The following is a 12,058-nucleotide window of genomic DNA, read 5'->3' as shown; positions in this document are numbered from 1 at the left end:
ATGTGTTCTGAGATGTTGGCTTGTTGCCCTTTGCTACAGCCTAAATGGAACATAAAGATGTCGGCAGACACAGGTACAATTGTGGTCAGAGGTTTGTGGGTGTCATAAAGGCAGGCGTTTGTAATACGCTAAAAAAAAGTGGTTGAAAATGTCTAGTATGTTGACAAACTCTTTCCCTCCCTAGTCTTTCAGCATCCACCTCTGCCCTGTGGGGCCCAATTCTATCATAATATTGCTCACACTGCTCATACAGATGATGCTTGGTCTAGAAGGGCTCTTAAATCACCCTTTGCCCAGCAGGCGTGGGTTTGGCCATGCTAACCCTATTTTGCAGAGGAAAGTGAGTTGTTTGAGGTTAAGCTGCAAATCACTGGGGTTTAGCACTAACTTCAGGACATCCTGAATCTTAGATGTGTGTGTTCACCCCAAGGCGGGCAGCCTTGGTTGTCACTTCCATCACCGTCCTCTCTCCAGACTCCTGACGAATTGAATTCATTGCCTTTTAGCTGAACCAACCAAGGACATTAATTTGAAATACTGAAAGCCATTCATTTGTCAGAAGGTACCTCCAGTCACATAAGCTGTGGTGATGACATTCTGCCCCAAGCTGACTGATTGGATTGTTTACTCCTTAAACATTCACTCTAGGTCAAGGACAATGTAATTCTTGACCTTGAAATGTTTATTTACCAAAGATGATGTATTACCTACTACACACACACACACACACACACACCACTTTCTTTGAATATAAACTGAACAATAACAAACAGTATGTTACACTTCATGGTTTACACAAGTATTTTCTTACTTGAGCCTCACCATTATGTTCTCAAATTGAAGTTTTTAGAAATAAAAAAATGAGGAAAATGAAATATTATGTCAGTATCCACATAATTGTTTGTTTTTATATTATCTACCTCATTTGTAAAATATTTGAGAATTCTAAAATCACATAAATTGATTATAAAATTGTTTTTCTTTGAATTAAGAAATCAGAATAAAAGTCGGGTATAGTGCCATGTGCCTGTAATCCCAGCAGCTTGGGGGAGGCCAAGGCAGGAGGATCCTGAGTTCAAAGCCAGCCTAAGCAATTTAGCAAGGCCATAAGCAACTCAGTGAGACCCTGTCTCTAAATATAGTATATTTTTAAAAAAAGGGCTAGATATGTGGCTCAGTGGTTAAGCACCCCTGGGTTTAATCCCTGGTGCTGAAAAAAATAATCAGAATAAAACTGAGGCATAGTGAGTTAGTGAACCAGGGCAAATGTTCCTTTGGGAACATGCATGTTAAATAAAAGGCTTCCCAGTTCCCAGCATGAAGTCCTAAACTGCATCTGAGCTTCCAGGAAACCTTAAAAAAAAAAAAAAAAGGAAAGAAACTCCTTACAAAATTCATATTCTGTAGGAGGATAAAGCACCCTAGCTCTTCAGATGACAGAACTCCTGACAGCTGAAAGAAACATCTTTGCTGGGGATTCACTTTACAAAGTACCTAGGCCCTGATCCCACACCAGACAAAAACCAAACCAAACCAAAGAGCATCCCTGGGTAAAGCATTCAAATGTCAGCACATGACAGCAGATGATCCTTATATGTAGCCAGGATTAAAAACCACTGACAGAGTGGTTAACAAGTCACTCATGGATCAGTATCCCCGCCTGGACTTCTGCAGTACATCCAAAAGCCAGTTCCATGTGATGCTTTGTCCCCAGCTGTCCACCTACATGGTACCATCGAGCACAGTTTAGAAGCTGAACTTGTATCTGGATCTTCTGACAGTTTCTAATGTTCTCCCTGGGATGGGAGCCAGGGAGAGGCAAAGGGTTTTAGAAGTCAAAACTTAAGTCTGAATTGGTATTATTCCCACAAGTGGAACTTTTGAGCAGAGTGATAGGTAATTGGTTGGCTCTGGAGTGGAAAATGACTTTTCGAATGCAGCAGCAGTAAACTGGCATCCGTGGGAGGCTGACTCAGAACCTCCCCACCCCCAGTGGTCCCAGGTGCTGTCTGAAGGTTATTTTATGCATCCCTGCCTGCTGCCTGCCTATGACTCATGATTCTGAGACGCTGGTTGGGATGGTTTCAACCCTTCCTGATAGACCACACATTTCATCAAGCAAACAGGGTAAACAACAGCATTTATAGAAGATGTGGCGCACCTATCTGCTTTTTCACTGCCCCGAGGCCTGAAGAGTTCCCTTGTCTGACTCGGTGTCTGCTAAGAAGGCACCAAAGGAATGAAAACCTGCCTCTAGGGCAAGCCATTAAACTGCAGGCTTTGGAAGATCACAGTAGGTCATAATTATTTTTTTAATTGCACCCAAAATTCCTGTGAAGTAACCTGGTCACAGTAGATATTTCCATACTGAAAGCAGCGCCTCCAAGTGCTTTGCAATTTTCAAGTACTCGTGTAGGCAGGATTAAATTGGACCTCTCCAGAAGAGTCTCCACCAAAAGCCATAGTTTCCACCAGGAAGGAAAGTTCTGGTGTAGTGGGTAAACCTAGGATGCCTGAGCCTCACAGCCACCTGAGAGCCACCTCAGAGCCACACTGTGGCAAGTGTGAAATATCCATATCCCTGGGGCATCTTCTCCAGAAGTGCTGGCTCCCTATGGTTTGGTCTGGTCAGAGAACCCGGTTTTGTTTTCTCCTTTTGTTAATTGCTCCAGGTTTTTTTGATCCTTACACAAAGTGGAGAGGCTGTATTGGAAGACCAAGAGGAAATAAGAGTCATGGGAAAAAAATTTCTGTATGTTTGAACTTTGAAGGGTCTTGGCTAAATTTTACCCACCATCAATACCCAGTAACTTTGCACAAATTGCTTAAACTTCCTTTGTCTCCAAATACTATAAAATGTGAATATTGTTATTGTCAGAATGTTATTATCAGAAAGAATATGCACTTCCTTGTTCCTAGTTAATAGTGTACCAGGGACATAGAAACCTCTTAATAGCTGGCAGTGACTATTACTAAGGACCAAGCAACCGCATTGGGAATAATGGCTCTGAATAAAAAAGTCCTAAATCCTGTCTCCATCCTAGAAGAGGCATTCTCAACTGAGGGCAATTTTGCCTCCAGAAGAAATTTGTCATTGCCCGGAGGATACTTTTGATTGTTGTGACTTGGGAGGTGGTACTGACATCTAGTGGGTAGAGGCCAGGAATAGTTCTAAAACCTCCTGCAATGCCCAGGACACTCCCATCACAAAGAATCATGCAGCTCAAATGTCATAGTGTCCCTGTTGAGAAAACATGTCCCAAATATTGTGAGACAAACAAAAAGGAAGGATAAACATATTGTATCCTTCTTCAGAGTCCAGGAGAAAACTCTGAAAGCCATAGTTATTGTCCCCATAGTGGAGGTGGATCAATCAGGACACAGGCATTTCTGATGGAACAGGAAGTTTGGAGGTTGGATTTGCATCCTGGTAGCACCCCTGGTCAGGGCTGGCTAGTGGTCCTCCATGCTTTATGTGGGATACAATGTGAACCACACCCTTTGGCCTGCACAAGTGAGGTGGGCCTAGCCTGGACCACAGTGTCATCCTAGGTACATTTTTTTTTTTTTTAATTTCATAGTGACCAAGACACCTTATGAGACTAATGGTCACTAGATTCACCCTGGGGAACTTGCCAAAAAGGCAGAGCACTGACTCCATTCCTACAGATTCTTCCTCAGAGTCCAGGAGAAAACTCTGAAAGCCATAGTTATAAAAATTGCCTTCAGGGACTCTGAAGCACAGGTACAGCCAGTTTAGACCCTTGAAGTTCCCCTATGACTCTGACTTTCAGGGCAGCCATGAAACCTGGGAAATGTACAACTGAAATCCTGCGGGATACAGTTTTTTTTTTTTTTTTAACCTCATGCAAATCAAATTTTTTTTATAAGTCTGAGGTGATTGGATTAATTTTGTATTTTCTATTTTTTATTAATCCTTCACACTACTGCTATTCCTGCCAATAATAAAAGTAATAATTAATAATAACACAGAACATTGAGGTTGTTCCCTTGTTCTTTAAGATTTAAAATGAAATAGCTTCAAACACCATTCAAAGTGCATTCCCCCACTTCTCACCAGGAATTCAGGTACAGGGAAAGCTCACTGCTCACCCACTCACCTCCAGCCCCAAATTCCTGCTTCCTTTGATGCCCATTAGCCTGTGGGTCATCTTGTTACCTTTTCTGGTGACTCCGTTGACAGTTTTCTCCATCAACCCAATTACCACTCACACCAGGCCTCCATGTATGGAGCAAACTTTATTTAAAATCTGAAGGACTCATAACAGGAATAACATTGACTCTCTACTCTCTGCTCAAGGATTCTCTCTGCATTCCTACTAGCTCAGACTTCTGGCATCTGCTGGGTTGCTGGATTCTGGCTTCCAGGCCTCTTCCTCCTCATTCTGAATGGCAAAATCAAAGAATGAAAGAATGAATGATTGAATGAATGATATTTATAAATGTATATAAGATACATTTGCATGTATGAGTCGATGTGTACCTATATATTTACATATGAATATGTATGTGTGTATACAATAATCAGTACACATATCTATGTACACACACATGTGTAAAATGTAAATGTTCTTTTGTAAAACAATCAGCCCTTCCTCTGTCCCTTTGCTGATTTGTCCTTATTGATTCTACTCTGGAGACTGCCTTTTCAATCCCTCAGGAACCCATTAAACTGTTTATAGAACACAGATAATCCTGTTCCTGATAAAATACTGGGGTGCTCAGAGAATCTACTCCCTGGCATTTGTGTAGTCCCCCACAGTTCCTGAGTGCTCTAACATACCTTGGTTCCTTTGATCTTCACCAGCACACTTGGATGTAATTATTGTAATTTCACTTTTATTTTGGATGGAGACCTGAGCCTCAGAGAGATCCAGTTATAATGGCTTGAGATCCAATGGCAAGGAGAGGCTACAGAGACAAAGCAGGAACCAAACCCCAATTCCTCAATTCTAAATCCAGAACTTTCCTTTCCCAGCTAGTAGTTCTGTACCATGGATGCATATTAGGATCATCTGAGGGGATTTAAAAATACCAATGCTAGCCGGGTGCATTGGCACATGCCTGTAATCCCAGAGGCTCGGGAGGCTGAGGCAACAGGATGGTATTCGAAGCCAGCTTCAGCAACTTAGCAAGATCCTAAGCAACTCAGTGAGACTCTTTCACAAAATAAAATACTAAAAATGGCTGGGGATATGGCTCAGTGGTTAAGCACTGCTGGGTTTAATCCCTGGTATCAAAAGAAAAATACTAAAGCTGGGTTCCACCCCAGTACCATGTAAACAGAAGGTTTTGGGGCAACGCCCTAAGGAATTGCATGTTTAGAAGCTTTCCCAGTGCTGCCAAAGTGCACCCTGTTCAGGTGCATTGGTCTGCACATGCCAACCTGCCAACCAGGGGACGGAGCACAATCACTCGCACAAAGATCAAAGCTGGACTCGTGGCTCTTTGGGACCAGAGACTGTGCATTGCCCTGTTGTCTCACCCAACCTTCTATTAGACCCAAACTTTTGGATTTATCGAACGTATTTCAGGTGTATCCACCATCCTACTTTTCCTTATCCTCTTTTTCCTCTTTACAGGCACAAAGAAGCGTTCTCATGGCTCACCAGCCCCCAGCACTAGCTCCACAAGTCGCCTTACCTTGCCAGGTGGGTAAATGGTATTGTGCTATGATCTTAGTGACCACACACAACCTAGAAAACTGCTTTATCAAGAGTTGAGTGTAGTGGTTAATAAATTGAAAATCTGGCCCCTTGTTTATCTAGTCTGCTTCACTATCAGAGAGCTATGTGCCTGGCATCCATATGGGTGAGGTTCCAACAGAAAGGGTTCCATAATTAGTTCACAATCTCTTCTACTCACCAACGGAAAGAATAGAGTTTTATTCTTTATGGACATTCATCTAGACAGGCGACAGAAATCTGTAGCCTGAGAGGCAGGTGGTGCAGGGAAAGAAGTGTGAATCTGGAGAGAAAGACATGAATTTATAATTCAGTTTTGCCTTGTTCAAACTTTGCCACCTCATCTACACTGTATCTTCCTGGAACTTTGTTTTTCCCATGGGTCTCCTCTGTCTGATGAGGATTGGGAAATAATGCTTGTAAATGTAGCATAGTACTGACCCAGTATCATAGCTAATGATGTAGCTCATTTCTACTTTTGAGGAATATGAAAATATTCATGACCTGGATCCCATCTAACCCAGACTAGATAATTTTTAAACATTGATAATGATCATTTGTAGATGCCAGTTAATATAAGGGGTGCCAATTGGTCACTCTGTGTCCAGACATAGTCTTACATTTTCTACTACAATTTAATTGTAGTGGAACTTGGAAAACACATATCTGTTTGGGGAGAAGGAGAGATTATAAAAGGTAAACATGGCCATTTAAAAATACTTTTTAAATAATAAAAAATTGGGGAAGGAAAAATTTGAAGAATAATGGTATTCCCTCAGACTTAAACTAAATGACCTCTCCTTCTGTCTTTATTAAATACTTTGATGCTTAAATTCAAATGATACTTTAAGTGTAATTTTGTTTCTCCCCTTTGAAATTTACCCTTACATTAAATGTTTCTTCATGTTAGTAATTTTTTTTATTATTATTAGTTGTTCAAAACATTACAAAGCTCTTGACATATCATATGATTGGTTCATATTTTTGTGATTACACTATGATTTACTTATATTTTCATTGATAATTTGCCATTCATGTAGCTTACATTTTTATTGCTATAAGTAATGTCATCTTCTTATGCAAGAGCCCATAAGAATTCATTGGGATAGATTCCTAGAGACAGATTATTAACTTAAGGATATATACATATTTAGTTTCCTGACATTTATTACAAAATGATTTTCAGAAAGGTAATGTTAATTTACACTTTTAGTGTGAATTTTCCCATTCCACTATTGTCCACTATTGCTAATGCTGAGCATTATTTTTAATACTTTACCACCTTGGTAAGAAAACATGACATGTTCTTCATATTTGGCTTGCCTTTATTAGTTTTTACAAAAAAAAAAAAACTGTCTGTCTTGTGATGTTAATTCATGTCTTGGATTTCTTCTTTTGGGAACTAACATATTGCATCTATTCTGAAAGGCACATTGCCTTGTATTTTAACCCTTCTGAAGTTGGGGTACTTTGAAATCTGTGGGCTGTGATAATTTAACTAGCAGCTATTTTTTCTTGCTTGTGCATGAAGTAATAGTTCACTTCATAATTAGTGGCATTATTAGGCAAATGAAATATAATCTACGTCTACTTGCTTTTTCAACTTCATTTTCTGCAGCTTCTTTACCCTGGTTCAACATCTGGATTCACTGGGTGTCTGCTGAGTAGCCCTTGAATTTCCTGCCTCTGTCACTGCCTGAAACTAATTTCCCTTGGCTTCTCTTGGTTCATTTCTCATTGTAGTCCTCTCCAGATCATCTAGGTGGTGATTGCATTATGGGGATTTGCTGATATGTGCCTCTACCTGTTGATAGGTTGCTTTTTCCACAGTGGAGACCATCTTATTCTTTTCTGACTCCGGGTATCATCCCGTGTTTACAAGGTTGTGTACATGAGTGGGTGTTTGATTTATGATGCTGTTGAGAGGAACCATCCAAACTCATTTTGATGTTTGGATTTCTTTCAACTATACTCGCTTGTTTTTTAGTACTGAGTGGACCTGGCCTCACAGGGTCTGGAAGCCCCTGTCATGGTGTCCTTGCTGTGGCCATCATGCTTTTAGGACTTTAAAGCATTAGGAAGAAAACAGCTCTACACCAAGCAATTCCAGAGTCAAGGAATGACATCTGCTCCTCATAGACTCATTTTATTCCTGATTCAGGTGGAACTGTGGAGGTCTACCTGGTCTTACACAAGGAGGTGCCAAGCTGACAGGGTCCCACCTGCTCTGCTGGGCACCCACGGCTGGCTTGCTGGGCTTGCATGGCCTCTGATCAGAGGCACACCACCTTGTTCTTAGTCTGACTATGGTAGTCTGAGTTGATCCCAGACTTGTGTCTCAGGTTTTTGAGTTCTGACCATCTCGAAAGCCTAGATAAGTGGAAGGGTGGCTCCCAAAGCAATGATGACAGTTGACCACACAGTCCACTGATCCTCTCCACCTCGCCCATTACAGTGGCCAGCTCCCCTCCGTCCTCCCTAAGGAGCTTCACTCATTGCTTGCCTGTCGCTCAAATGCACTGAGGCCTCCTCCCCTGGCCTAGCCAGTGCCTGCTCATGCCCCCGCTTAAGAGGAGTTTCATTGCCATCACAGCTGTACCAGGCACAATTCTTAACCACCACCAACAAACAGCTTTTAAACACCTTTGATCATACAATCAGTTGAATAGATCTAGCTCGGGATTTCAAGATTTGGATGTTGTTTTCTTCAATACCATCTAAGTGGCCAGATCCATTGTAATCAACTCCGTTAGCTGCAGGCTGATCAATTCATCAATCATTGTTGCATGAAGGGGTGAAAACGTCTGTTGTGAATTCCAGCCAAGTGGCCTAGGAAGTTCATTCTTTAACACACATTCCTTTGCTCCAAACACATACAAGGATGGGCAAAATAGAAAAATCAATTTAAAAAAAATTAAAGACCAATATTAGACAACCTGCTCTAGGGACCAGAAATAAAAGGGAATCCTTTCACACAAACTGTGACCAACAGTCGAGCCATGGACAGCTGTGCTCTGTATCCTGAGTGGGGAGAGTCAGGAAGTAGCAGAAGGAGCTAGACTGTCAGGAGAGATCTGAACACAGGACTTGGGCTGGGAGCTAAAACCACTACTGCTGACCTGCAGCCTGGTGCTGCAGCCAAATAGAACCAACAGGAAGCTGGTGGCCTAGAGAGTTGGAAAAACATTGATCCAGCTTTTCTACCAGACCACACTAGCTTCGGAATTGGATCTGCAATATCCCCAATGATTCTGGAGACTCTAGACACAAATTATCATTATAAGTCCTGGCTCTGATGTGGAAGTTTAAGGGACCCATAGAAACAATTACACAACTCTAGACAGGAGAAGGAACTTGGGGAGGGGGAGGGAAGGCAGTGGGGAAGCACAAAGCACTAAAATTCCACAGGTCACCATAGAAGCACTGAAGTTGGACTTTATCAAGGTTAAAAACTTGTGCGCATCAAAGGACATTACCAGCAGAATGAAAGGCAACTCATGGAATGGGAGAAAGTATTAGCAGATCAGACGCCTGATGAAGGGTTAACATCCCGAAATGTAAAGAACTTCAACAGCAGCAAAAACCAAGCAACCCAACTAAAAAATAAGGGAAGGACTAGAATAGACAGGTCTCCAGTGAAGATCTACACACAGACAATAAGCATATAGCAAGATACTTGACATCATGTAAATCAGGGAAATGCAAATCAAAACTACAAGTGAGAGCTGACTTCAAATGCACTAGGATGGCTAGAATAAAAAAATGGACAATAAGAAGTGTTGGTGAATATGTAGAGAAATTGGGAGCCTTACACGTTGCTGGTAGGGATGTAAAATGGCATAAGCACTTTGTCAAAGTTTGACAGTAAAAAGTTAAACATAGGGTGATCATGTGACCCAGCAAGTTCACTCCCAGGTATATGCCCAACAGAAATGAAAATATATTCACGTAAAACTTGGTTTACAACTGTCCACAGCAACATTATTACTCATAGTATCCCAAACATAAAAGCAACATAAATCTTCATCAAATGATGAATATATAAGTAAAATGTCATATCTCTTTAAATGGATGAAGTACCCTGATACATTCTACATCATGGACGAACCTTGAAAACATTTTGTTCAGCAGAAAAAGTCAGAGACGTGTCAAATGATTTCTTTTCTAGAAAATATCCAGAATGGCTAATTCATAGAAACAGATAGCAAATTAGTGATTGTCAGGGGCTGAGGTGAGGTCAGAATGAGGTCAGACTTCTCAAGAGTGGAACATTTCTTTTAGAGGTAATTAAAATGCTCTGGAATTAGGTGGTGGTGATGTTCACAGAATGTTATTAATATCCCAAAAGATACTAAATAGTATACCTCAGAAAATGAATTTTATGGTATATGAATTGTAACTCAATAAAAAATGAAGGATTATGAAGATAAACTGCCATGCATCTGTCAGGAACTCTAGTAGGACATTGAGAAAGTAGTGGAGAAACCACATTTCATCAAACAAGATAGGGTGTTCCAGAATTGAAGAAATATTCAGATTCAAAGATGGAACATGTACCCCAATTGCCTTACCTAACTAAAAACAAATGCATACATAAAGACATTTGGTGGGGGGGATTGCCCAAAAATTATGCCAGGTGAGGAGGGGTCTTAAATGCTGAAAGAGGCTGGTTAGGTTTAGGGAAGCTGAAAGAAATCAACTGACAGCAACATTTGCATTGGCAGCAGTAGATGCCAGAAGGCAATGAAAATATATCTTCCATGTGCAAAGGGAAAATAAAGAAATATGTAATAGCTAAAATAGCTAGCTTATTATTCATGAGTGAAGTCAAAGTAAAAATATTTTCAGGTATACAAGGATATAATTTACCACTTATGAGCCTTTGCTTTAAAAAGTGTTAGGAGATATAATTCAAGAAGATATCCCTAAAACAAAGGAGTGAGATACAAGAATTAATGGTGACCACACAAGTAAATTAAAAAATTAGTTGATAAGTTTGAGTAACCAGTGGCTATAGAAATAATGTCCAATTTTGATTAAAATATGAAACAGAGGCTATGTATGGAAGAAGAGATATTTTAATATGGAGTTAAGGAATACTAAGATCTATTTTGTCTTTGGGCACAACTTGGTAATTTTGTAACTTTTACCACAAAGGATCATTTGTGAAATAATTAAAATATGACTTACATTTTTTTTCTGAACTTAATGAGCCCTCAATTCATATGTTGAAATCTAACCCCAGTATAATCATATTTGGAGGTGAGTTGGTCATGAGGGTGGATGCTCATGGATTAGTGCCCTTATAAAAGGGACCCCCAGAGAGCTGGCTAGCTCTTTCCACTGAAAGAGAATGCAAGAAGAAGTTGACAGTCCATAACCTGAGGGAAGGGGGCCCTCACCAGAACCCAACCATGCTGACATCCCAACCATAGACTTCCAGCCTCAGAACTGTAAGAAATAAATTTTCATTATACTTTATTATAGCCTCCCATGCTGACTAGAACAGATATCTCAATCAACAAATGAACAACAAACAGAGAATATAGAAAATACATCAACTTAGAAAAAGAAAGAAAAACAAAATAGCAGAGAATAAAGAATGAAAAACACAAAACAATATTAGATGATCAATATAAGTCCAATAGTATCAATAAATAACAATAATTGCAAGTGGTTTAAATTTGCTTTTAAAATACAGAGCTTAACTGATTAAAAAAAAATCCAGCTCCCTTCTGCTTTTAGGAGACACACCTATTTTGAAAACTCACTGAGGTTTGTTAATGTATTACAAAAGACATGCAAAATATAAAGCTAGCTCTTTGCAATGTGTCTGTATAGCATTCTAGTATGCAAATATACCACAAGATACTTAATCATCCCTCTATTTATGGTTGTTTTGATTTTTTAATGTTACATTATTAACATAATGTTAAGCAAGTAAAGCAAGTTGCAACAATATATATTACATCTAATACAAAGTATATTATTTAAAACATGCAGAAATAGTAGATATTTTATGGATGCAAATGTATTAATCTCATACATATATGCACAAGAATAATAAATACCAAATTTTCAATGATGGGTTTTTTGGGGGTGATTGCAGAGATTAAAATAGAGAGGAGGAATACTAGGTAACTCAATTCCACCGGCATTATCTAATCTCTTTAAAAACATTTTTGAGCAATTATGGAAAGCATTTATATCTGTCTAAACTGTATTGAGAATACAGGTATTTATTATGTGAGCATTTCTGCTTTTTGTATGCTTAAAATAGTTTATATTAAAGAAATTTTATGTGAAAAATCTCTGGCTGTTGTGCAAACCAATTTTGTTTGGTTTCTTTCAAG

At 39.7% G+C, this 12,058-nt stretch overlaps 1 protein-coding gene across 6 annotated transcripts in view; it reads left to right on the top strand.

Annotated features, from left to right (window-relative positions):
- Positions 1-12,058, top strand: part of Pde1c (phosphodiesterase 1C) — a 601,507-nt gene that overhangs the window by 575,177 nt on the left and 14,272 nt on the right. For all 6 annotated transcript variants that reach the window (XM_058573161.1, XM_046426003.2, XM_046426004.2 and 3 more), the window contains one exon: positions 5,604-5,672. In XM_058573161.1, coding sequence (XP_058429144.1) covers positions 5,604-5,672 — 69 coding nt within the window. The remainder of the gene's footprint in view (positions 1-5,603; positions 5,673-12,058) is intronic.

This window comes from Marmota monax, unplaced genomic scaffold (assembly GCF_021218885.2).
Source record: "Marmota monax isolate L192 unplaced genomic scaffold, Marmota_monax_Labrador192_F-V1.1 WCK01_AAM20220418_F8-fsc00133, whole genome shotgun sequence".
In the NCBI taxonomy this organism is placed as follows: Eukaryota; Metazoa; Chordata; class Mammalia; order Rodentia; family Sciuridae; genus Marmota; species Marmota monax.
Note: the sequence above shows the minus strand (reverse complement) of the source record. Positions and strands in the feature narration are given on the sequence as shown.